Source organism: Lepidochelys kempii, chromosome 7 (genome assembly GCF_965140265.1).
Source record: "Lepidochelys kempii isolate rLepKem1 chromosome 7, rLepKem1.hap2, whole genome shotgun sequence".
In the NCBI taxonomy this organism is placed as follows: Eukaryota; Metazoa; Chordata; order Testudines; family Cheloniidae; genus Lepidochelys; species Lepidochelys kempii.
In genome coordinates this window covers 43,356,653-43,384,580 of record NC_133262.1, presented here as the reverse complement: position 1 = coordinate 43,384,580, position 27,928 = coordinate 43,356,653, and the positions used below count along the sequence as shown (strand labels likewise).

General features: G+C 36.8%; 1 protein-coding gene across 11 annotated transcripts in view; it reads right to left on the bottom strand.

Moving 5' to 3' along the window:
* The window catches only part of PBRM1 (polybromo 1), an 87,274-nt gene extending 59,348 nt beyond the window's left edge, over nucleotides 1-27,926 (bottom strand). For 3 of the 11 annotated variants that reach the window (XM_073352416.1, XM_073352417.1, XM_073352418.1), the window contains exons 1-14: nucleotides 27,792-27,925; nucleotides 27,147-27,333; nucleotides 25,165-25,228; nucleotides 22,561-22,717; nucleotides 21,092-21,189; nucleotides 20,355-20,502; nucleotides 18,806-18,949; nucleotides 17,858-17,974; nucleotides 16,877-16,945; nucleotides 15,908-16,006; nucleotides 14,695-14,780; nucleotides 11,505-11,603; nucleotides 10,441-10,532; nucleotides 911-1,127 (exon numbers count right to left, since the gene is read on the bottom strand). In XM_073352416.1, coding sequence (XP_073208517.1) covers nucleotides 911-1,127; nucleotides 10,441-10,532; nucleotides 11,505-11,603; nucleotides 14,695-14,780; nucleotides 15,908-16,006; nucleotides 16,877-16,945; nucleotides 17,858-17,974; nucleotides 18,806-18,949; nucleotides 20,355-20,502; nucleotides 21,092-21,189; nucleotides 22,561-22,717; nucleotides 25,165-25,220 — 1,382 coding nt within the window. In that variant the 5' untranslated portion in view covers nucleotides 25,221-25,228; nucleotides 27,147-27,333; nucleotides 27,792-27,925. Of the gene's footprint in view, nucleotides 1-910; nucleotides 1,128-10,440; nucleotides 10,533-11,504; nucleotides 11,604-14,694; nucleotides 14,781-15,907; nucleotides 16,007-16,876; nucleotides 16,946-17,857; nucleotides 17,975-18,805; nucleotides 18,950-20,354; nucleotides 20,503-21,091; nucleotides 21,190-22,560; nucleotides 22,718-25,164; nucleotides 25,229-27,146; nucleotides 27,334-27,522; nucleotides 27,596-27,791 lie in introns of those variants that run through there. The other 8 variants (XM_073352408.1, XM_073352411.1, XM_073352414.1 and 5 more) reach the window with 8 other exon arrangements.
* Between the last annotated feature and the right edge of the window lie 2 nt (nucleotides 27,927-27,928).

Sequence of the window (27,928 nt, the reverse complement as noted above, 5' to 3'; positions counted from 1 at the left end):
TTTAAGTGTTGACTGAATATAATCCAAGATTTAACCAAGGTGCAGCAGACAGATAAATACCACATTTCACCAGTCAGTGAACAAGATAAAGCTAATATGAAAATTCACTTTTGCTATATACAGCATACATGAATTTCAGGCCCTTCTCTCCAGTTTGAATAAAAAAAATAACATTTACACAACACCAAGATGCATTTATTACTTCCATAAGCAATGTAATTGCTACAACAGTAATGTGTGTGTGTGCATGCAAATAAAATATGAAAAAATGAAGATATTGTACAGCAAAAGGAACCATGGGCCAGACTGAAATCTCAGTTACAATAAATTACAAGCAAAGTAACTCCTTTGAAGTCATTATGTATTATTACACCAAAAAGAGTGTAACAATTTACACCTTGGTGGTTGTCTAAGCAGAGGGACAAAGACAGAATGACTAGAGATAAAACCATCTTCTTGCTCCTATACCAGTATCTCACAAGGTCCAGGACAAACAACACTATGGGTATTGTGTGGAAGCTTGTTCTATCACTAGCCATTCTGTACCTGTTTGGTAACAAGGTAGCTCAACCTTCAGGACTCTGAGTCCTACACCTTAATTTCAATTAAAACAAGTGAAAAAATACAAACAGAAGGCATCTACAAAGGAAGGTCAGAAGATGGATGCAGATCAATTTAAAAGGCAAAATACACGGAATTCTTTGAACTACTTAATCTATGACAGCAATTGCAGAACAAATCCAAGTAACATATAGTAAACGTACGGATCTGCTTACCAAGACATATTTTTTTTTATATATATATATATAAAAAACAAGAATTAGTTCATGGTATAACAGGCCAGTAATAAAAGTAGCTCTTCAATGTGCTCAAGCCCAGCAAATATAGTTTACACTTCATGTTTTCTTACCTGATTTGCTTCAATGAAACAGGCATTTTGATTTGCTGATAATAATCTGGATATTTTTTCTTGGAAGGCAAATGGAAAAAGGGTTCTGATATAAGCTGACCCTGGTTATTTCGGCAGTTTCTAACCGTATCATAAAGCTGATAAAGAGGGTTAGAAGTATCCATAAAGGAAGTGATGCTCTCTGCTTCAGACTCTCCTTCTTCATAACGGGCAGCAGCTGTAAAAAAGAAAGAAGGAAGTAGAGAAACCAATGGGCAAGCACATAAAGCTCTGTTGTTTTGACTGTTTGACTTTAAAAATAATAAATGAGGTAATGCCTGACCCACAAGTGGGGGAATTTACTCACTTTTTAATACTCCGCTTTATAATTTTGGGAGGGATATCATATGCTATCTGCTGCTTCTGGATGACCAGGTAATAAAATACACATCTGATCCATTGGATTAGGACATTCAAAAGCAGTCAGGCGTGATGCTGGCTGCACCACTCGCTTGTGTACCGCTGGCTATGAAACTGATGTCTCTTAACCATGTCAGCCCAAAGAGCCACTGGCTCAGAGGAACTTTGACTTGGCAAGCAGATTGCGTGCTTTACCAGGTGCAGACCTCATGCCTTTAACACTGTCAGATGGGATTACTGTAATGTGCTGTACCTGAGAATACAGACTAAGACCATTCAAACACAAACTGGTGAAGAAATTAGCTGTCTGCTTATTTAATAACCAAGCCAACAACATTAAATTACAATTGGAGAATTGTATTATTTGTCATCATGCTACAGGGTTGCATTCTGTACTTTTCTAAACGGAAATGACTGCACACATGAGTGAAGGAGAGTAAGAACACACACTGGAGTGTTACAAAATAGCCTGGACAGGAGCAATCCACTGTTGGTGAGGCATAATATCTGTTGCATATAAGAAAGATGCTGAAGGAATTCTTTAAGGAAAGGAGGAATAATCCTTCAAATAACATAGGAAATATTTATGAACCCAATTAAAGGAGGTTACAAACCCCTTGTGCTGCAAGCATACATTAAAATCTTTAGAAACGCTAGAAAGTGAGATAATTTGCAAAATCTATGAATATCTAATAACATGGTGTGGACAACATGGCACTCCTCTTACACATCCCTGGACATTCATGAGCATAAAGGGACTTGATTACTTTCCCCATGGGAATATATATATATTATTTTTTAACTGAGGTGTCCCATGAGAAAATACTAATGGACTACAGGAACAATTTTTTGGGTTATCCTAAGAATTTAAACATATAATAATCAGTTCCAATAGAGAGTTTTCCATGTGTGAGCCTGTATATATATCTTCAACACTTAATGTTAGAGCACTCATGTTTGTGAAATAATCACAACACATTCTTTCTCTCTCAAACTACATAAATCCAAGCAGCTGGTTTTTAAACGTGATGATTACTCAAAAAGGGACACACACACACCCCCAAGGATGCTATTTACTTTTTCAAAAGCCCTAGAACTAATATAAACAATGACATTTTATCAAATATAGCTTATTCTTGGATTGAACTGATGATTTACATATTAAGATTTGACGTTCACATGGATATGGAAATGTGCATAATGGAGACAGAATGAGAAATCTGCAGTAGTTTTTATTTTCTGTGTATATAGGTACTTACTTAAACCTTGAATAATAAAGAAATTTGCAAGCCTCAAAATCCTGTGAAGTAGGGGAACTGAAGCTCAAAGTTAACAAGCACATTTTCAGAAAATAGTCACTAATTTTAGAGATATGCTCTAGCTCCACCAGCAATCATAGGCTTGATGTAAGAATCACTTGGAGAAGTTCTGACCTGTGTCATGCAGGGGGTATCCTTGGGTTGAGTGCTGTAGCTAGAAATCATAACAGTCCCTTCTAGCCTTAAAAATTTACAGAACTGTGAACGTTGTGTGCATTGATTTAAGGGCGCTCAATGTGAGACAGCTTGTGCCTGATTTCAGATGTGCCAAGGATCTACAACTGAAAGTTTTGTTGTTTAACCTTAGGCAAGTCACTTACAAACAGTGGTTAGAACAGTTGGGAACAGAATTCACTACAAGAGTAGAAATTAGTAAACAGAGGCTGGGATTTTCATATGTGCTTAAGGGAGTTAGTTTAAGTGATTAAATTCAAAATAAATCTATATATTTATGGTGTTGAGAAATGTTCTCTTAAGTTTCTTCTTAAATTATCACACCTGGACTGAAGAGCTTATTCTAATAAAGGTACCACAAAGGAAGCAACAAAGACTACATAAAGTCTGAGGGTTGTCCAACTTAGGATTCACTTATGCCACTTCCCTTTGATTAGTACCTAAACTTATGATCCATAACATGTTTTATAATGGTATTTCCCCCTCTCCCCAAATCTATAAACTTCAGGACTAAGACTCATGAAAGTGATACTAGAAAGTAATTAGGGGTGTCAAGCAATTAAAAAAATGTATCATGATTAACTGTGCAATAAAAAAATTAATCATGATTAATTGCATGATTAATTGCACTGTTAATAACAGAAAATCATTTATTTAAATATTTTTGGATGTTGTCTAGATTTTCAAATATATTGATTTCATTCACAACACAGAATACAAAGTGTACAGTGCTCACTTTAGATTTATTTTTGATTACAAGTATTTGCACTGTAAAAAAAACAAAAGAAATAATACTTTTCAATTCACCTAATACAAGTACTGTAGTTCAATCTCTTTATCATGAAAGTTGAACTTACAAATGTAGAATTATGTACAAAAAAACTTCATTCAAAAATACAACAATGTAAAATTTTAGAGCCTGCAAGTCCGTTCATTCCTACTTCTTGTTTGTGTAAACGATTGGCTGAACAAGTTCATTTACATTTGCAGGTGATAACGCTACCCACTTCTTGTTTACAATGTCACCTGAAAGTGAGAACAAGTGTTGGCATGGCACTGTTGTAGCTGGCGTCGCAAGATATTTTCATGCCAGATGAGCTAAAGACTCATATGTCCCTTCATGCTTCAACCACCATTCCAGGGGACATGGGTCCATGCTGATGACAGGTTCTGTTCTATAAGAATCCAAAGCAGTGCGGCCCGACGTATGTTCATTTTCACTATCTGAGTCAGATGCCACCAGCAGAAGGCTGATTTTCTTTTTTGGTGGTTCGGATTCCATAGTTTCCGCATTGGAGTCTGACTCTTAAAGACTTCTGAAAGCATGCTCCACACCTCGTCCCTCTCAGATTTTGGAAGGCACTTCAGATTCTTAAACCTTGGGTCGAGTGCTGTAGCTATCTTTAGAAATCTCACATTGGTATCTTCTTTGTGTTTTGTGAAATCTGCCATGAAAGTGTTCTTAAAATGAATAAAGTGTGCTGGGTCATCATCCGAGACTGCTATAACTTCAAATATGTGGCAGAATGCGGGTAAAACAGACCTGGGGACATACAATTCTCCCCCAAGGAGCTCAGTCACAAATTTAATTTACACATTTTTTTAAATGAGCATCATCAGCATGGAAGCATGTCCTCTGGAATGGTGGCCGAAGCCTGAAGGGGCATACGAACGTTTAGCATATCTGGCAAATAAAGACCTTGCAATGCCAGCTACCATGCAAATGCCTGTTCTCACTTTCTGATGACACTGTAAATAAGAAGAGGGCAACATTATCTCCTGTAAATGTAAACAAACCTGTTTGTCTTAGCGATTGGCTGAACAAGAAGTAGGACTGAGTGGACTTGTAGGCTCTGAAGTTTTACACTGTTTTGTTTTTGAGTGCAGTTATGTAACAACAACAACAACAACAAAAATCTACATTTGTAAATTGCACTTTCACGACAAAAGATTGCACTACACTTGTATGAGGTGAATTGAAAAATACTATTTCTTTTGTTTATCATTTTTACAGTGCATATATTTGTAATAAAAAATAATATACACTAATTTCAATTACAACACAGAATACAATATATATAAAATGTAGAAAAACATCCAAAATATGAGATAAATTTCATTTGGTATTCTATTGTTTAACAGTGAAATTAAAACTGCAATTAATCACGATTAATATTTTTTAGTTAATTGTGTAAGTTAACTACGATTAATTGACAGCCCTACAAAAAATATATATTTAGTGCAGGAAAATAGCGTGAGACACTAGAACATGAACCATAAGGAGAAGATGTGTGTGTACAAAATCACTAAACCTACAAAACATCTAAATAACTGTAATTTAATTGTACCAGACAGACATAAAAACTAGATCCTTACATACTTTTGTACAGTTAAAAGTTATCATCATCAAAGCAGACTCCTGATCCCCAAACTGTAGTTTGAATGAAAGCTTGGTAGGAGTCCCATTGGATCAGTGACACAAAAGACAGTCCTCTAATGGTCATATCAAGTTTCCAGCAGACATTGTCATTACGGTTAAGCATAGCCTGACCATGTTTCAGCTTTCTATCCCATTTAAGCAAAGAGATATTAAACAAATTATAAGTCAGTAGACAGCCAGGTCATATGACACACTAGTGTTATCTTTCCTTTCCAATCTGAAACTGATGGTCCACAGGAGTGTTCAGCTGCATGACAACTCCCAGACTACTCAGACACAAGGGAGTGGGAGGGCACACCTTTGTAGCTATGCAGTGGCTTCAAAGAAACGCTCACTACTACGGTGGAACAGACACCTAAAGCAGTCTACCCAATCCCACCTTTGGGAAATAATGGCAACAGACCTAACAATGAATATTTATAGCACTAACCTGTGCAGCTAAAAGTTTTAAAACTAAAACACTCCTCTCCAGTATCCACCCTTTAATAATAACCAGGGTAATAACTGCAAATGATTCAGAGGACATTGGCAGGTGAAATCAAGCACACAATTTACATTTGTAAAATTAACTTTTTGTAAAGCTAAGATGAGTAGTTATGTTTCCATTAATTTGTTTTAATTAAAATAAAAACATTAAAAAAAATTACCCTGCAATGTTTTAAACCCGAGATACTGTCACATTTTGCTGTGCATGAGCAACCATGCATAAAATGAAGAGTGAAACAGGCTGGTTCATTTTTATTCTCCAAATGGAGATAAATGCTTAAGTAAACTAATGACATAAATGGTAAAAGTGAATGAAAAAATTAGCAATATAAATCCAAAGAATTTTAAGTCTATCTGTAGCACAGATAAAAAAATTGTTCATTCTGTTCAACATTTTTTTAAATGCCAGTGGTCCTTTCTCTTTCCCCTTCACAGTCAGCAATTAAATAGGTTGGCCGGTGAATGCTCTGCAAGAACATTTGGAAGGGGATATAGAAAGACTGTGACAAATTCTCACTAAGCATCTTCTGCAGAGTGTGACAGAAAGAACAGCCCAGCCCCTCCATCTAAAACGACTATAAGCCATGAGTTACTACGGACAGATATCACCCTTACCGTGTGGGCACAACAATAAAAATACAAAACAACCCCAAGTACTAATTAGACCTACTTGCCCTTAGGACACTAAACCACTTACTGGAAGGCTATAAAAAGCCTCTCAGAAAGGCCTGTTTCAGGTTCTTGGTAACATTTTATAAAATGTTTGTGTTGCGGGGTGGATAAATTCAGTGAATTTTAAAAAAATTAAAAATTGATTTTTATTTTAAATTAAATACATTTTTCTTTTAAAAATAAACCTACTTAAAATTAAAGTTGAAATTATGACAACCTATGTTAAGGTCTAAGCTTACTGTAATCTATTAAAACTGATTTGAATTATATAAAATAAATGAACTTCAAGCACTACATGTTTGCTGATGAAGTTTTAAAGAAAGTCAAACCAGTGAACTGGTGAAGTCACTGGCCAAGCCCCTACAACCAATGTTGTGCTAAAACAAGCTTTTGACAACAGTCTCTTCTGAAAGTGCAGAGAATATTTTTTTCATGTCAGTTTATTCAACTGGTTCGGAAGTTCAATGACGAGCTCATTCAAAGTTGAGAAACATAATGGGAATTAAAGCAGAGAAGCTTGTTTTTCCTCTTCCAGTGTATAATTAAAAATTAGGTGTGAGAGAAGATACAATCTATTAGTTCCAAAATCTTGAAGGACATCGGGGCTAAAACCCAATCATTTCAATTCACTAACTACAGATAATCTTTTGTTTAATAAATCAGTTAGTTTTAAATGCCAAACATGTTTTGATAAGAAAAAATTATGTAACCAGCACATTTAAGGTACTTTTATTTAACCAATAAAACCCCATTTTAAAATACTGTTTTTGTGCAGTTTTAATTGAATTTGTAAGGAAATTGGAATTCAGCTGGACACAAATCACAAGTGAAAAATTAATCATCAGTAAATAAGGAATGGGTCATTCACCATTTTCTAATATAAAAAACTGTAAAACTTAAGAAGCTGAATATATGTATGTTAAGCTACATAACTGCTTAAATAATGATACAGTGCTAAGTATTGAGAATCAGCTTCTCCAGGAAAACAATTAAAAAGTACAAATGCAAATGAAGAGTAAAATAGATTTATATCAAGGTTCCCTGCTTGCTGATATAAACCACTGATAGAAATCAATCTACCCTATTGTGTTATGTCAGAAAAAACAAGCTAATCTGGCATGTCCCATTTTCTTACTATTTTGATATTGACAATCATTTGACCAGATATCTTCTCTAGTCTAAAGACTTATAAAAAACCCCTTGATTTCTCAATAAAAGAATAATAATGTATTATATGTAAATATGTACGCTGGGTGTTCTGTACAACAATGAAATAAGAGGACCTCCAAACTAAAACCTAAAGAAAGAAAAAAAAGAGTAAGCACGGTAAAGGAAAGATGAAAAAAAGAAAAAGATTTACATAATATCACCACAGATATATGTCACGCTGACAGGTGCTTATAAATGCAGTATTAACAATAAATTTTGGTTCACGAAGACCACCTTATTTGGGTAGCATCAAAAGTGTCAGAGGCACTTCTAATAAAAGACCCTTGAAAAAGAGAAATTTTCACTTGTTTTTTAGAAGTGGGTAGAAATGGATTGAGATCAATGTCAAAGGGAAGCAGGTTTCGCAGCAAAAAATGTGTTCACCTAACATCCTAAAGTGAGACTGCAGATTGTTTAAAGTTAAGTGATGCCAGAACACAAACACCCATTAGGAAGAGGCTAAACTTGGAGATTATAATCAGTAATGCTCAATTTAGACAGTTGGTTTCATGTCTACACACCTGGCAAAACACAAGCCAGATGCAGAAAAGACTAAAACAACAAGTTACATACTATTAAACAGTTTTTTTGTTTGTTTTCTAAATAAGGCACTGTCTGTTGTACATTTCATTCCACAACCACTTCTCCCTATCCTTGACAGGTGCAAACACTTAACATATTGCACTTTATGGCTGAAAACTTGAGTGCTCTTGAAAGTGGTATTGCTGATACGGAGTGACTGCAAATTGACAGAAAAAAAGACAACTTGATCTTTTTACTGGCCTTGAAAAATCCACTCACCCACACTGGGTACAAAGCTTTCCTACCAGAGTGTGTCTGACTTCTGCAACATCCACACTTTCATTTAAAGAAAAGATTATAGCTCCTACAATTGGGGGGGGGGGGGGAACACCTTAAAAATGTGAACCAAATTAAGCTGATAATGCCACGCATCTCCCAAAGTCAGAAGACATACTTCCAGTGACACTGCTGCTGCTCAGACCTTTACTAAGCTGCAGCAGAGAGAACAAGGGTCTTTGTCAATGTGTGCTGCTTTTCAGAATCTTGCCAGGCAGTAGTGAAACTACAAAAATTAATCAAATTCACTTGGTGAGGGGGGCTCAGAAACAGAAACTGGGAGGAAGGTTCACTTGGGCCAAATGGGGAAGAACAGCAACTCCTTGCAGCAGCTAAAAGTCTAAGGGAGAGGTAGAATACAATACCCCTCATCACAGGAGGCTAGAGGAGATTGTAGGGTAGCAGTGGCCATTCACCCAACCTTGCAGCAGATAAGAAGTTCTGGGTTGGGAAGAATACAGAAAGGAAAATGAACATGTCTGCAATCAGAGTTCAGGGACAGCGTCCTGGTAAGAATCACAGCATGTCCCCTTTTCCCAGCAGTTGGGCATAGTTAGTGTCTCATCTGGCCACTGCTTCTTTAGGATGTTTCTTCTGTGTTTCATACCGGTGGTTTGGCTAACAGGTGTCTAGTAAAATGTCTTAGCTCTGCGTATGAATAGATGAGGATGAGGGGATGTGTGTGAGAGGACAGGTGGGAGAGACTGATTGGAAAGAAATAAAGTACTTTTGAAATAAGTCATATTTTAAAAGTTATTAATGAGATAGTTGATAACATGTTACAACTAACCACATTACACAACTGTTTTATTCTTTTAAATTGTGAGGGGAGGAAAAAAAGACATAAGAATTTTTACCGTGACTAGTAAGCTTAATCCTCAGGCTAGTAGAGAGTTGGTAAACTGTCTAAGTCCTGTCTTATTTTTATTTAAAAAAAAATACCCAGACATGTCCAATTTCACAGGAATAGCAAACAAAAACAAAACTCAGATAAAAGAAAACTGAGGAAACTGTTCTGGAACAGAGCACTGAGAAGGTTACTAGAAAAATTTGGAAAAAGGGTAATAAAAAAAATAAAGTGGCCTCCTTTGGGGAGATATATTTTAAAGGTCATGACCAATGTACATGGATTTAGTACAACTTTTTATGCTAATGTTAAGGTACTAAAAAAGGCTGATTATGAGAAAAGTAAAACGGGATGACTATATTAAAAGACATTTGTTTACATGTTTTACGTTAATATTCACTTATTTGCAAGATTTTACAATTGTTTATTATATACTATTAGTAGATTTTTAAAAAATGTATAAATATCTAATATAGAGATGGGTGAGCTGCCATCATATCATTTAAAACACAAAGAGCCCTGCTGCTAAAGTTCTATGTAACCTTAAGAATTCTACCCGGCTATGTTAACGTAAGACCTACTATCTTTTGCTATCCTTTTAAGTAATAGCTGTGATTTCAGTGTTTATATTGATGCCAGAAGTTAGAATATGTAAGAGAAGATTGTCTAATCATTGTATTTAAGATCAACAGTAAAGCTTAATAAATAAAATAAAATAAAACATTTCACTAAGAATAAAGTTAGATGACCTGTGAACTTGTAAGAATCTACTTTTTTCTATTCAATACTAGAAGAGTATCCAATGTCTTTTCAAATTTAACACGATATAAAAACAAGCAGCACTTTTCCCAGTTTATAAAGCTTTCATGGATTGCAATGCAACAAAAATCAAAATCAAAGCAGGTAACTTATTTTGGCTTTCCTTCACTTGCCAACTGCACATTTCATCTACACTTCTAGCAACCAGTGACCAGCACTGATGAAATTGCATGTCATGCTTTGGAAACTATTCAAAATAATCTGGAATCAGCAGTGTCCAGAAAAGTAGCAAAGGAAGTATCATACAGACATCGTTCAGTAAATTTTAATAAACTGAAATTGGTACAAGTGAAGTATTAACTCCTACCAGCCAAAGCAGCATCCTCATCACTTTCTGATCCATATTGCAATGCCATGGTTATTGCAGATAAACGATCCCCTTGGACGGATCTTTTGTTACTTTAAAAGTAAAAAGAAAAGCAGTGTATGTATCAAACTACTGTTTAGTTATGTTCTGTGGATAATTGGTGGAATACGAAGGTCATGTTAGCAGTCCACAGAACCACCACCAGAAGAGCAGACAGGACTAACCCAAGAAAGATGGTAAGTTAGCACAGGACAATGGCCCATGATATCATCTATTTTATAAAGTGCTCCACCAAGTTAAAAAGTTGGAGAACTACTGCAATGGGGAAGTTAAAGCTTAGTCTGCCCAACTCTGCCCTACTCTTAATATTTACCGTTCATAATGAAAAACAGTTCAAGATGAAGAATCAAAAAGCACCCACCAAGGCATGATTTTCTTGTTACTTTGTGGGAGTGACAAGAGGCCATTGATCGTGTTTAATATACTAGGCCACAGAACTCCTGAGTGATGGACAGGGCAGAATACCCCACATAATCGTGACAACTGATTGAGTCTCCTGGAACAGTATTTCAAATGCATCCCTTTTCCTTTAAGGCTTTTCTCCTCCATTTTGCCTCTTCTTGTTCTTTAGTTTTACATGTTTAAAAATTATTTTAAAATTATTTTAAAATATTTGTGAGTTGAAATACATATCTTTGATACTTCTAACATGACTAGTTTTGTAATGAAATATAAAATGTTGCTCTTTGGAGCATTTCCAAGGAAATAAATGTTAAATTTTGTTAAATTTGTATCATAGTTGATGTAAGTAAAACACTAAAAATAATAAAGAACAATATAGAGTAAATAATCTATTAAACTATGCTATTTGGGAAGTTGGGATTATTAAATCTGATATTTTAATTATTGTGTACCTAGGTCATTAAGCTTGAAAGTTCACTTAAAAAACACACCTCAAATTTCAGAAAAAAGCTTTGACTGTAACAGTTCCAAATGACCAAAATAAATAAATAAAAAATAAACTAACTGGATGGCATCCACACCAAAACAGACAATTTACTTACCGGTAATATTTGTTAGTAGAATTTCTCTCATCACCAACACTGCCTTTACCTTGTGAGGAAGGACCTGTCAGTTTGGAAGCAGCCAAATTTGATGGAGTCCTTTAAGAAGAAGAAACAATGCAGAGAAAGGGAGAAAAAGAGAAAGTCGCCTTAGACGCAAGAAGAGATGCAACTAGAATGTAGCTCTTTCACAGAGTAATCTTGAAAAGGGCTCAGAGAAGGCACAAAAAATGTTATGTTGCTAAATGTAAAGTGATACACTTGGGATAAATAATACCCAAGTTAATCATAATGTAAATGATGCTGAATTTGTTTATAAAGGTAAAAGAAAAGGTTCTAGCAATATTGATAGAAACCCTATTTAAATTCTCAGCCCAACATACTGCAGCAATAAAGATGTTTAACAGGATATTACTAAAAATTGAGAGGTTAACAATACAAAGCCAAGCCTATTGTGTTATCACTTAATAAAGCATATTAAATTGTGTTGTGGAAACTGTTGTATATTGGTCATATTGTCTGAAGAAAGACAGATAAGTGCACTGCAAAGGGGCAATTTATGATGATGAACAGAATGAAGGATGTGCATCTGGATAGAGTCACAAAATTGGGATTATTCTTGACATGATGATTAGAGTATTTAAATTAGCAAAGAGTTATTATAAAGTTAAGCTTTTTAAAACTAAGAGGAAAAATAGGCTAGAATAATTTAAGGAGGTTTTTTGCTAAAAACAGTGTAAAGTGAAAGACTCCCAGATGAGGTGGAAGAATTAAGAAGTCATGGATTTTAAAAAAAAACCTAGATGACCCATCTGGAGTTTAATAAGTTAAAAGGGATCTGAAATAGCAGGTCTGTGCTTAACAGCAGCCAATAGCAGTCTTCAGGACAGCAGGAAGGACTTTTTTCTAATTAAACTTTTCTCTCCTTCAAATTGACTATGAGGAGTCTGGGGAATTTTATTTTTGTTTAAGAGTGGGGGTTTTTTGGCCTGCTTGAGGCAAAACACTTTTTAAAAAGAATTTTTTAACAGGTATAGAAATCAAGATGAGAGCTATCAAATTATTCTGGACATGAAGTCAACTTGTGGCCCTACACAACAACATAGAAGTTTCACAGACAAGGTAAAATATTAAAAGAACCTTACAGAATAAGATAACTAAGGGATAGAGAAAGGATTGGCAGTACTAGAGAGAGGAATTCAACTAACAAATACTAATATAATTGTTTGTCAGCCATCTTCACACAAAAAGTGTTACGGTTAAGATACAGTCACAGCCTCAAAATTAAGTACAGTACCCAACCTTGGAAGGTCCTGATTCCCCCTTTACTCCTAATGAAGTCAGTGAGTCACAATTTAGGCCCTGATCCTGAAAATCCTTAAACATAGATGTAGACCGAGATCAGTAGGTCTACATCTATGGAACTACACACTTGCTAGGTTTCTGCGGTGTCAGGGCTTAAATGAGCTATAGTAGACTTTAGAGAGGACACGGCCTGCGCCGCTTCCAGCAGCTCCCATTGGCCTGGAGCAGCGAACCGCGGCCACTGGGACCTGCGATCGGACGAACCTGCGGATGCGGCAGGTAAACAAACAAATAATGTTTCTAGAATTATTCCTGAACATGAATCCCTCTGCCAATTTTTGTGATTTTACAAATCACATTTTCTTGTTTTGTAAAATTTTTCCTCCCTGCTGTTGTTGTATGAAAGATTTATGCAAACAGGGGAAACTGACTGATTAAACAGAAGACACAGTAAAAATTGACTATACACTTGAAGTACTGACAAAAGCACCAAGTAAACTGTAAAAAGTGTATAGTTCTCTAATCTCTTTAATTTATACTAATCTTAGGTGATATTTATAACAGAAGGTAAAACATTTAAGACAAATATTTAAGTTAACTGAATACCTTTAATGTAAGGATGTTTGTGGAGTTCTCTATCCTATTACAAAAACAGCTTCAGAAGAGGAGAGATTTATTTCGGAAAAGGATACATACTCCAAGTAGGTCCTTTGCAAAATATCTAAAGAACTTCCCTTTCTGCCAAGGAAGTTGTTAACTCTTGTGCTCATTTGGAAGATGTCACTTAGCTTTTCTGATAGAGAATATAATTCACCCTGGTAAGTATTTAATACCAGTTTTGAGAACTGCCAATGATATCAAGTGAAACTTATGAGAGATCTGGATCTGTCTAGATATTTCTGAGATAAGAAATGTGCATAAAATATCCAGATTGATATTTTGAAGAGTGAGGATTTGGGTGGGAGGAAAAAGCTTTTTCCAATTAATGTGATTTCAGGAAGGAAATAACAGGGCCTGAAAAAAAAAAAAATCTCAACACCTATTTGTTCAAGACCAACCCCTATAGCCCAAATGACAAAAACCTGCACTACCCCCTCTCCCACAAGCCATATCCATTTAATTTACATTTCCAAAACTTCACTCCAACCCCAACAAGTCAATTCTGTCCCTACCCACACACAATTTTGCTCCCTATTACAATTAAAATAGATTTTCACATACAAAGAGTGTTACTAAATCCTGGGGTTTTCTTCAAATGATTGCTAGACACCTGAATTAATGAATTTTGGGCTGTTTCTCTGCTCCCTCCCAATAAATATTTTGGGCTCGGGCTGTTTCTCTGCTCCCTCCCAATAAATATTTTGGGCTCATGCAAAAAATGAATCCTTGGTCCCCCTAATTCTTTGCAGGCCTCCAGGATACATCAGAGGCCCTTGGCCATCCAGCAACTCTTATGAAGAAGGGCACGCTCACCTAGATCCTCAAAATGTATTTGACCTCAGGGGGAGTCAGATGCCTAAATATCTTTGAGGATCTGAGCCTGTGCTCCTTGTTCCAGCTTTTCTGTTTCTACCTGTTAAACACATAGAATAGAAGCTGGCTCAAACTTAACTTTAGGGGCTCCTACAGGCTCTCTATATTTCAGTGCCAAATATATCTTAACAGTAGGAATATATCACTTATACAGTATATTTCAGCAGTTACCTTCAAAAATCTATTTCAATGGTCTATAAGATTTAAAGCAACAACAAGCAAGTTAATTTTATCTATCATTTCCTGTTTTTGTTTTTTTGGGGGCAAAATTAAGAAACTAAATATCAGTAAATACATGTAAACCAGACCTCAAACAGCACTTTTTTGTGTGTTTGTTTTTTACTTGCAGTACCTGATTCGAAGACTTGACTTGGCCAGTTCATTATGTTCAATTTCAGCCTTTTTCATATTAAATATTTTTTTAATAGCATTTGCATCCTGTTAATTGAAATAAGAATACTCCATTTTAGAAAAATGAGACTGAGTCAAGGATTTACTCTAATTCTATAGATATAAATATGCAGATTTAAAATAGTGTTTAAAAGAACAAAAGTTAGGGTTATATATTTTCTTGATAGAGAGTGAAGTTGACCAGTGTCAGAAGTCTATAGCAAAATCTAACTTGAAAAGAGACTTTCAATGGTTAAATAAAAGGGAATAAAATGGTGGCTAGTGTCTATGGCACTTCTTTGCAACATCCTTAAAAGAAAATCTCCACGACTTTCGCACGCACAACAACAATACATTAGAATGAGTGGGTTTGTCTGTCTTCTCTGCACTGGAAGATGATTGGTCTCATAGCTAGCCTGCCTTAGCATTCTATCCATCTCTACTCTTATACCAATAGATTTTACCCTTAGAATAGAACATATATGTAGTGCCCTTCATTTCAAAAGTTAAAAGATATGCAGGAATCACTTCACCACTGAAATTCACTCACTTTTAGGTACAGGAAGGAGGTAGGTAGAAAATATGCACACAACATGTTGGTCAATTGAGAGAGAAAAGGAAGTGGTGAGGAAGAGATGAAAAGTGAGTTTTGGCCATATGATGCATGCATACTCTTACAAAAAATGGAATAGGATCTTTAATATCCATGCAAAGGAGCAGGACCTCCATCTTTCAGGCTTTATGCTGCAGACCTCCCTACACTAAACTGCGCAGTCTGTGATAATGAACAGTCAAGTGCCATGATTTGAATTTGTAATGCCAGGAATTCTAGGCATTTCTAACCTAATAGCCAGTGAGCCATCCTCTATTCCTATAAGACACCAGGCTGATTCATGTCCCATTTGAAGTAAAATTGGAAGAGAGAAATGTATAGCTGGCAAACAGAACAGTCAACAAGGAAAGAATATGAGTTTCAAACTTCTAATAGGGAACTACTAACAATAAAAGGAATAGAAATTAGTTGACAATATCCTTTTTAATATTTTGAGATAAATTAGAAATGCTTTAGAACCTTATAACACAAAATACCATTTTAATAACTTAAAAATATGTAATACAATAAATAAAGATTGAAACCCTGACTTAATTGTCAAAAAAAAAAATCTGAAAATAACCTTGAATACTTGAGATCCAGGCTCATTATAGGTTTTGGCATTCTTTGCTAAAAGATCTATATCCTTGGCCATTGCATGAATGCTTTTATAACTTCCATTCTGCAGAACAAAAAACAGAACAGTTTACTCTTTAGATAAAAACTGATCCTTTTTATCCTGTCACATGAAGAAAAAAAATGCAAAACACTGGAAAGTAAAAGGTAAGTTCACATTGAAAAAAGACATTTCTTTATGCAGCATATAAACAAACAAAGAATTCATTGGCAAAAAAGGAAAGAAAATCATAGAGACGATACAAATATAAAAGTTATTTTTTCTGTGACAGGTCCCACAAACTAAATGAACAATGCACTGACTCCAAAATGATTTTAAGCAAACTTTAAAACACATCATTTGGATTACCATTTTAACTCATCTCTATCCTCCACTTCAAGTTCAGAATGCATTAGCAGTCAGTATTTCACAAAATTCTAGAATTAGAGACTAATACTTCATTTTAAAAATTAGATTTGAATGATTTCAGGTTGTAGAAATCACCAAATTTCTAGCTCTAGGAGTTCAAGGTAACAGCTAGCTAAAACCAAATAAGAATAGGAAAGGGTGAGTGGGACAAAGCAAGATGGTAATGAGAATGACACTAATCTAAACTTCAATATCTCAATTTGCCCTGGCCAGAAATGACTACTTTATACTAGTACATGGCCAAGAAATCACAGTACCTGGCATTTCATTCAGATCAACAATTATGGTTTAAGACACTGAACCTTAAACTGTGACTACCTTTGGCACACTAGTCCAGGACTGACTATAGCCAGTCCTGAACCTCAGAGCAGCATAGTTTTCAGTTTCTTAATTTACTGGTAAAAATTACACTTACTACTGATCTACATAAAATTTTGCTTCTAAACTTTAAAAACCTTATTTTTCCAAAATTACAATATACAGCTCATTAACATGATCATACCGTACCTGTATCCTCTGGGCAATAGTCTTAAGATCTATGGGCTCTTTAATTATTGCATAATAGTCAGGATATTGCTAGAAAACAAAAACGATATATCTATAGTTGTACACTGGCACATATAATTCACAAGGGAAACAATAAAAATCAGTATTAAATAAACACTTATATTTGATGGCCTATTACCAAAGGCAGCTAAGAAGACAGATTACCACCACAAAACAGCTGAAAGATTATGTACAAATTCAGCATTGCAACTTGATTAAGGTTTATTCTCTTAACCAAAATGGTTTAATTTCTCCATATCATTAAGATATACATTGCTCACATAACTAATATCGATTAACAACATCTGAAAGGGTTTATTTATATAGATTCACCAAACAAGTTAATGAATTCATTCAGAGACTAGATCCCTTACACTAAGATGAAATTTAAACTAAGTGGAGTTACACTGACTCTGAATTGAGCTGTAAATGACTTAAAAACAAAATTTAGATTAGTAAAAAGATTATTTTAGGGTTGATCCATAAACCCCATTCTACCAGCAGAAAGCTGCTAAAACAAAAAGCAGCCCTTACAGCCAATTAAGAAAAATGAAATACTTCATCATTCCACCAAAGTGATATGAAAAAAACTATTTCCTCAGAAAGAAGCAATGATTTTATAACATGACCTTTATCTGATAATGCGTAACAACATTTTGATATTGATAGCTATTAGACATTATACACACACCTAATAGTTTGCTCTCAGTGTTAAAATGTTATAGTACATTATCTGATTAAACTGATAATGGCTTCTTCAGTAAACAGGCTAAGGGGGCGATTTCCACCACAAAGCAAAATGTTATGACTTGGTAGTGCATAAAGTATTTTTATTTATTTTTGTTCACTTGACCGTTAGTCTCACAGTCAGCCCACAGTATTAGTTATACCATTTTCCAGATACCAAACATAGAACACAAGTGATTTCATTTCACTACTCACCACTTTAGAGGGAAGCTTCTGAAACAGCTCACTTATAAGACGTCCTGATGGGTTGGTGGCTATGGCTACAGCTTCAAGCAGCTGTTCAAGAATCTCTTTCAAGTAGCTTGGAGAAGACTGGTACAGGAAATGAAGTTACAAAAAGCTTTGATGAGAAAGATTTCAATTTTATAAAAGCTTCTAATGGTCCCTGTAAAATATTTCAGTGTAAATGTATAAACGTTCTTTTTCAAGGAAAAGATGATGAAAACAGCAGCTATAAAGATGTGTGCAACTTTTCAAGACACAGTATTATGATTATGCATTTAGTAAGACACGTGAATAAGTCTGAATATCACATACACATTTCGTGCACAGATCTGTTTTTCAGAGTTAAATACAAATATGCATTGTAATGTCATGCAGTACTAACGGAGATTTGCAGGTGTAGCTCTAGCCTAAGTCCCTGGGTTAAGGCAGTAAAAAGAACAACAAGTCTGAGAATAACACCATGGTGTTCACCATACAGGTGTCTCATCTGAAAGTGTTCTCAGGGGGACCCAGGTTTACTTGCACGAGGCCTCAGATCATGCAAGTTACAGAGGTCATATTTATTATAAACTGATTAAAATGGAACCACATATACAATAGTTATATCACTGATCATCTTGTAACTATTTATTTCTTAAGAGTTCACTAATATATGCACAAACATATGCAAAGGTATAAATACTTACTTATTGAGTACTGAAACCATTACTGTTTTCTATGTATGTGTAAGAACCCTTAAACAGTATATCAGAACATAATCTAGTGACGCATGTCCCATCACCTGTTTTGGCTCAGCTTAATAACCACACATCGACCGATGTCCCTCCACAAACTGAGGTTAACCTTATTCTGAAAGTCCAGTTTTCACACACCTCTTAATTTCACCAGCAAACTATAAATGCAATGCTTCCTACTTACTACTTCAGATATTGCCCCTTGATTGTCATGCCTTTCATCCTCTTCCTCCTCCTCCTCAGTATCACCTTTCTGAACAAACTCATTCTTTGTGCGCATATACAAATCCCACAGTTTGCAGGCTGCTTTATATTCAGGAGAATCTGGCTGTGAGAATGAACCAAACAGCACGACGTTATTGCTAGTCAGTTATTTTAAAAGTGTTCTTAAAATTCTGAGCATTCTGAAGTGAAATATATTAAATAATAGAAAACAGCAATTACTGGCTGTGTAATTCTTCAACACAGTGATGTCAGGAATGGTAATGAATTAAAATAGATAGCCTCCACCACACTTAAGGACATTAGGTAATTTACTCTAGATTTGCAGTGAAGTTTGGATTTCTTTTATCCCCTCTCTGCCACAAGATATTGATTCTTTCAATGCAAGAAATACAGGAAAACATTCTATTTTTTAAGATTCTGAAACACACTTTTTACTTTTTAATTAAATTTTAGAAAAGAGGCTAACAAAATGATTTAAAGATAACTTTAATAAAACCCATTAACATCTAAAGTGTACCATTCATATCAGGGGCAGCAGAACCAGCGGGATGAGGGGAGCTAGTGCTGATCTATGTCCCTGGTCTCCTCCACATGTCTCACACAGCTCTCTAGCCCTGAGCTTCGGCTTGAACTGTCTCTGACTGAGCCCTGCCCCAGACACAAGCAACTTCTGACTGAGTCTAGGCCAAGGAGCATGTAGGAACCAGGGTGATTAGGCCGGGGCCAGGAGAAGCTACCCCCAGAAAGAGAGAGAGACCCCAATTTCCCTATTCTGCCCTGTTACTCGCTCTCTCTTCTCCTGCATTCAAAGTGAGCTTTGATCACCTCTGATTTAGTGCATAACTACTTTTTTTTTTAAACAGGGTATAATACTGCAGAGATTCCATATGAGTGTCCTGCACACCACTGATGCTTAGCAAACCACTTGTTTGCCACTTAGCTCTCCTGCTTGTTTCCAGCTGAGAGAAGGAATTGATGGAAGCAAGAGATGAAATCATCCCACTAATTTTGCTCTTTTCTTTCAAAAAACAAAAAATATTATAAATTTGCTTTTCTGTATTTAACTTGATCATTCAGAATGACCAATTCATTGAATGGGAAGTGTATTGGTAAAATACTTTAAATATGTTCGTCCTTTACTTGCCTGCTCAGTACTGAGTTCAGGATTCTACTTGTGCTCTTTAATGTTTTTCCCCAAAGGAAAACACACATTACATGAGACACCTAAAAAGTCATACTTTCCTAATATTTTTCCATGGAAGAAATTGTTGTAGTTGGGCAAGAATGCTACAGGGTTATGAAAGAGAGAGGAGGAGGCATATTAGGTAATCTCTGTATTAAGATCTGGTCCACACTACAGGAAAGTTTTGGAACCACTGTAGTACTGGAACAGATGTATATTATCATAGTGGTCTCTTACATATGAAACTGGCTGTATCTTCTAAAAGCACCCAGACCTGCTATTGTCAGAATATATGAATTTGGGCCTTTAAATGAAGCTTCCTCACCTTATAGTAAGCCTTTGCATTGTTAAATAGTAGCTGAAAGTCAGCAGTCAGTAGGTTCACATCATCATACTCCTCCATTTTTAGTTTCTGTTGGATTTTCATTAAATCAATAGGCTGAGAAACCACTTCATAGTAGTCTGGCTGATTTCTGTTGTAACAATAAGTAAAGGCATCAGAGTTTGAGCACTGAAAGCGAACCCTACAGTATTTAACTCTGCACAAATTTAAGAGTAATGCAGAAACGTTTCTAGTATGTTTTTGCTACAACTTAAATAGCTCAAATTTACAAACAACCTTAATATAAATGAATTAGCACATATTTTAAAATTTATCTTAAATCTATAAAAAAATTACAGACAGAAATAGTTCTCTCTCTTCACCTATTCCATTCCCAAGAGTCAGTTCTGGGTTGTTCCCTAGGATATATGTTATTATTTTACTCCTCCACCTTTGGAGACAATTTTACAGCCAAACAGATCTCAACGTCAGGAAGGCTTTATATTCAATGTTTCATATAAAATCAAACGTTTACTTTTCTGCCTGAACACAGGCACTTGTGTCACAGTTCAAAGGGGCATGCTATCAAACATAAAGATCAAAAGACTAATGCAAGCTTGTTGCATATTTAATGCACGAGTTTTGCAACTTTTACACAGATGAGCTATTTCTCAAAATCCATTTGTTCCAGGACTAGCTCTCATACCTAAGATTGTTCCCAATCAAGGCCACATCCTCACCTTCGTTTTGGTGCTCTAATGAAAAGCTCACATAAGAGCCTGCCCTGTTCATCTTTGTAATCTCTGATTGTGTTGTACAGTTCATGGCACACAGCAATCTAAAAGGCAAGAACAATCCAGTAAGACAATGGAAATGCTAAGGAGGCAACAAATTGAGGGTATGTCTGCACTTGAAATGCTACAGTGTAGAAACTACCTATGCCAACAGGAGCAGTTCTCCTGTCAACGTAGGTAATCCACTTCCCCAAGAAACAGTAGTTAGGCCAATGGAAGAATTCTGTCTGCACAAGGGCTTAGGTTGGCATAGCTACGTCTCTCAGGGGTGTGGATTTATGCCCAAGCCTTGGTTAGGGTAGGAAGGTGGGGGGAGGGGAGTGTCACGCCATAAGTTGCTCTACAGTGGGGATATTAAACACCCAGCCCGTTTGATGTATTAATATAGTACTATGGCATACCCAGATTTGTGTATTTTTTTCTTTTTTAAAGGGAGTTTTCTAGCCCTCATGGTTGCAAAGAAAACTTCCCAAATGTAAACCAACACAGTGTTGACTACAGACTCAAGAAGACACCAGAAACAATAAATAAGGAAATGTGGACTCCAATGTCTCACAGTTAATCTCTCTTAGGCTAACTAATGTCTAAGGATGGCACTTCAAATGTCAGCATTTACTATTTCTTTGCTGATCATTTTAGCAGATGGAAGGAGGATGGGGAGGAAGTGAAAGCCATAAGGTATAGAAATCCGGAACCTGCTACAAGGAAGTAAATACAATGGGAAGATAAGACAAGAAATACAAAGACAGTGAAGAAAAAAAGAAAAGCAGCTGAAGGAGAATGAGTAAGGAAGAGAAAAAGGACATCAACTGGGATGGTCCTAATGATGAACATATTTTCATGGGTCAGGGATGAATAAGGTGCTGAACAAATAATAGAACTTTAGGTACTACGTAGAAAGACAATATTCTGTCTTTTGCTCTTTGTGCAAATCTTGTATTGACATCAGTGGGAGAACTAGTGTGGACTGAAGGAGATACGTAGTCCTAAATTTATTCCCCAGCCCACACACCATAATTAAAAGTGTAACTCAGACATCTCCACAGAATGAGTTTGATATCCATGTTCTACAGCCAGTGTAGAATCAGTGCTGCTGGGCTCAGGAGGAAGTCGTAACTTGCCCACGTCATTCAAAATTAGCGCTTAGGCCAGGCAAGTGCACAATATACCAAAGGAAACAGAAGCTGTTCCTCGGGGCTCCCTAGAAACGTAGAACGCTGTCCCATGGGGGAAAGCCTGGAAGAAGACTTTGCAACTCCAGAAAACATCCATAGAACACTAAGTTATACCCATATCTTAAATATTCTCACTAAATATAATTTTTTCTTTTGCAAATGTTTGCGTATAGTGATTTCAAAAGGTATTCCACATTTGGATTTATGCAATAACACAGAAGGGGTTACAATGGTACTTACAGGATCTACAGTTGGGAGATTTGAAAGTCTCCTCCCTTTTCCTGCTTGGGCCTGGTATATTTGTTGAATGGTGACCATCATCAAAATCTCCTCCACTGATGCTGCTGGAAGGAGAAGTAGCCCTTCGTCTCTTGGAACCCATGGAATCCAACTTCTTCTATAATAAAGAAAGATGTTCTTAAACTTATGGCTTTGCATCCAATCTCTCTGATGAGAGTGAGCATTAAACTTGCAGTTCTTTAGGATGTATGTATTCAAGATGGTTCACTGAGATTTAGTTATGTATTATTACCTCACGAAATCATATAGCTAAAACACTGCTTATGTCGTTGATAGTTTACCTGATAATCCAATCTATCGTTGAGTTTTATACTGCCATGCATCACCATACCATCAGAGTGACTTGGACTCTTATAGGGTGATGAAAATGTATGTATCTAACAACACTTACCATTATCCTTTCTTAAATCACCCATCAATGCTTGTGACTTGTCACTCCATACATGATAATAAAACAAGAACTTTTGTCATGGCAGATGAACTAGTTCAAACAAGAGATAATTTGGTGATTCTGATTGACAAGTACTCCACCCCACACCCAAAAGCAAAAAACAAACAACCCTGTTGATGTAATTAAGAGTCTGCACTGACAAGTAAAAACCACAACTACTGCTTAATATCTAGTCATGGGATCACACCAAAAGGGGTTTGGGCTGTAACCTGGTTACATTTTGCTATGTTCTCAAGCCCTTCCATTCTCTCTCCAATGCTAAAATCAGTGTGGATTGGATGACTCAAGTAACTGGCAATGTAAGATTTCAGAGTAACAGCCGTGTTAGTCTGTATTTGCAAAAAGAAAAGGAGTACTTGTGGCACCTTAGAGACTAACCAATTTATTTGAGCATAAGCTTTCGTGAGCTACAGCTCACTTCATCGGATGCATACTGTGGAAAATACAGAAGATGTTTTTATACACACAGACCATGAAAAAATGGGTGTTTATCACTACAAAAGGTTTTCTCAACGGGGGGGGGGAGTGCGGGGGAAACACGACACCTGGATTTGTGCTGGAAATGGCCCACCTTGATTATCATACACATTGTAAGGAGAGTGATCACTTTAGATAAGCTATTACCAGAAGAAGAGTGGGGTGGGGGGAGAGAAAACCTTTTGTAGTGATAAACACCCATTTTTTCATGGTCTGTATGTATAAACATCTTCTGTATTTTCCACAGTATGCATCCGATGAAGTGAGCTGTAGCTCACGAAAGCTTATGCTCAAATAAATTGGTTAGTCTCTAAGGTGCCACAAGTACTCCTTTTCTTTTTGACAATGTAAGAGTGTCTGTCTCCTCTTGGCCACGGGTTTGAATTTACTAATGTAAATAGTGACTGAAATTAATAACCATCCAACAACTACTGAGTGGTTTATGAAACAAGCTGGTGGACCTAGCGCAATTTCTAGTGGCAAGGGATCAGTACCACAAAGATTCCTCTCTACTGGCGCTATTGTTGGGAGTCTCAAAGACTAAAGACTGAATGCGTATAGAGACTCCCCAGATCTCCTCCCATTTTCTAATAGAATCAAGGCATTTTTTCTTGTATGTGTTGTTTTTAAATGGCACAGCAACCTGGCATAACTACATTAGGGTATCTCTTTCGTATTCTAGGAACAGAATTAATTACCTGCAAACACTTCAATAAGTTGAATGAATACGAGGGGGGATTCATTATGGCCAGGATAAAAAAAAAAAAAAGGTCAAGGTAGGGGAGAAGGGAGAATGGTGCATATATGATCAATAATGTACCAGATTTACCAGAGTACAACCAGCACCTCGAAAAGCCAGTCTCCTCATAGTGTCTGTTGGCCAAGTTAAGATACTGGGAGAAGGTAAGGCTTTAAAAGTGTCAATTCAGCAATGGTGTTAGTACAGTCTAAACTGAAAGAGAAGAAAAAGGAGAGAAAAATAGAGGGGAAGGGTAAAAAGGAGAGAGTGGATCGACAGAGTTCAAGAAAAATAGTGAGGAGAGAGAGGAAAGGTAGGGGAGGAGAGGAACATATAGATTAGTATTTTTTGGATTTGTTCTTAACAAAAACAAACTTCCACATAGAGTATTTTTTCAGCACAAAAAATAAGACATTTTTCTGGATTTTTTTAAACAAACTGTTTGCTTTTTCCTAAAGGCCCTGCTGACACATCACAGATTTTACTGCCAGTCTGAATGTAAAAGAAGAGAGAACAACTGCAACACTGTAAACTGGTAGGAGTGGAGAAGCAGCACAGTGAATGTATAAATAAAAAAAAGTTTTAAGTTTCCAAAAAAGCAATAAGAGTCTTCAGCAATGGCCCACATCATCAAGAAACATCTTCAGAGGAGTTTTACGGCTCTCTTTACTGAACAGTAGCCTTCCTTACTAAACATTTAGCCCCTGTTCATAAAACTTCAGCCACATACCCTATTACATAATAAAGTTTACCAGTATAAGATTGTGCAACAAATACATCAGTTTGCTTGTTGAAAAACACTTCTATCAAAACCAAGCTTGAATATCAACCAGGATATAAAATATAAACCTGTATTTTGTTAACAGAATAGCTATACCTTATCAATGCCAGTTTCTCTTTTAAGACTGATTTTCTAACAAATCCCATCCACATATACAGAACTGTATAAAAAAAACAGAAAATAAAATTAGTCTTACCTATCTAGTATGCACTATTTTAGTGTTTGGAACCAGAACCAAAAGACATGGAAGATAACTTGTTAACCAAATGACAAATTTTTCCTATGTATTTTTACACCGCACATGCTCTTACAGAAGAAGTTTAAGAGCATATTAAGCATTAACTTTTAATACATACTTCATTTAAGTACCTCGGAGCTTTATCTCCCTGTGCAACTTAGGTTATGTAAACCCTATATCAAGGTTTGGACTCCATCATATACCCAAATTCAGTAAGAATCACCCATCAGATGTTTGACAGCTAGAAAACAATACCGAATAGCTGCCATAAAACTGATAACATTTCAGAGCCTGAACTGCATTAAAGATTCTCTAGATCGCTATGTTTTTGCACAATAATCAAGTTATTGATTGCAAAAGAATACCTTATAATTTAGTGGAGAAAGTGTAGAAAATATTGCTCTCTTCTTAATGAACTGATGTCTCATGGTGCCTCCTGGGGTACCAACAATCTCCCTACCTACAAACACTTTCACTCCTTGTGTGAAGTAGAGAAAGCCTTGAGAGCTATTCAGACATTCCCACAGGACCTGAGAACAGTGTCTCTGCAGCACTCACATAAAAAATTGCTTTAAATCTTGAACATTTTTCATAACCTTTACAGCCACTCTTAAAAAGTCAGATCTCTTATAATACCCTCTTCTACAGCTACTCACTGAGAGACCTCTCTTGTGACTCCTAAAACATGACAGGTCACTCATTGCCACATCTCCTGATGATATGTCAATAAACATTTTTCTGTTGTAATCTATTAAGGACCCACCAATATATAATGTTTAATCTCCTTGAAAGAGTCAAGCTTTTACACATATTCAAGGCAATTTACTTAAAACAAGCCAATTCGGTTTTAACAAGCATTTACCTTTCTGTGTGCCTTTAAAAATAACCAACCAGGAAAGATACACAGGTGTCAAGAAAAACTAATTGTTTGCACTGTGGGTATCCTCCACATGTCTGTAGAAATATTTCTCAGATAATGCCAAATGTCACAAAATGACAGAGGGAATATATCATACAATCTTTCTATATGATTACTGATAAATAAATCCTGAAACTGGCCTGAAACATATGAGGAAAAGTGGATGAAGGGAATGATGAACTCTAAAAGGATAAAGTTACCAAAGTTAAATGCACATGTTTATTTCTTCATTAATCTTTGAAGGGGTAATGGACAAGGGACAGATAATGTGACTGCTTATTTGATCAACTACTGGGTGTAATACAGGTCTGCTTCTACTTTAAATATTACTAAATGGTATATATACATTTTCTAGCAAATTTTGTGAGGCTCCTTTGGTAAGAAAGGAGGTTTTGGGGAGGATTGGGTCTATTTATGACCCTATAAATATAAATAAAATATTTGTATATAGCTACATACACATCTTCAAGTATTGTACAATCATTAACTATGCACCCAGTACTTCACAGGTAGAAAAACTGAGGGAAAGAGTATATATTACATCATTCTCTTTCTATATTTTGATTTGTAAAAATGTCATGCACATGGATTTGTCTATCATTCCTACCTACCCTGAGGTATGCTCCACCCTCTTAGTTGCAAGTTCTCTGGGACAGAAAGTCTTCTGTCTTTTCTTAGGAAAGGCTGAAATAATTCGGCATATTTAGTCTAGAGAAGAGATGGGTGGGGTGGTGAGGGACATGATCACAGTCTTCAAATATGTAAACGGTTGTTATAAAGAGAACTGTGATCAATTGTTCTCCATGTCCACCAAGGGCAGGACAAGAAGTAATAAGCTTAGTTTGCAGCAAGGTTGATTTAAGTTAGATATTAGGAAAACCTTTCTAGTTATAAAGTTAGTCAAGCACTGGAAAAGGTTACCAAGGGAGGCTGTGGAATCACCATCTCTGGAGGTTTTTAAGAACAGGTTGGACAGCACATGGTATAGGTTTATTTGGTCCTGCCTCAGCTTCCGGGGGCTGGACTTGATGACCTCTTGAAGGCCCTTCCACCCTTACATTTCTATGATACTTTCGGTACAAAAGGCCATGATCCTCGACTGGAGAACCTAGGTGTTATGAATAAAATAAGAGTAATGTGTTGGAGGTCAGAGTCAGGGCGTGGATGTCAGGACTCCTTGTGTCTTTTCCCAGCTCCGACAGCGACTCAACCAGTTGACTGCTTTGACAAGCCGCTTCCCCGCTCCATGCCTCAGTTTCCCCTAGGTGTAAAAGAGGGCTAACACCGCCAGCCTCACCGAAGGAGGATCAGTGCCCCTGGAGGCGAGGGGAAGCGGAGCTGGTGCCTCGACCGGGACAGGTGGCAGGGATGAGGATGGGAACAGGGGATCAGCAGCTCCCACGCCGCCGGAAGGGTCCGGGGCGGGCCCCGAGCAGGGCACCCCCACGCCGGGGGCGCTGTCTCCCCACCAGGAGCGCAGCGGCCACACAAAGAGAAGCGGCGGCCTCCTGGCTCCCGCAGCCCGGCTGCCCGCTCCGAGCCGCCAGGCCTGCAGCCAGCGCTTACCCAGCCGGCCCCGCTCCGCCTCCGACAGCCGCGGCCGCGCTTGCCCCCCGCCGCCCGCACCGCCGCCGCCACCGCTGCTGCTGTTCCGGCCGCTCCTCCTCACTGCCGAGTCTGCCGCTGCTGCAAAGCCCGCCCAG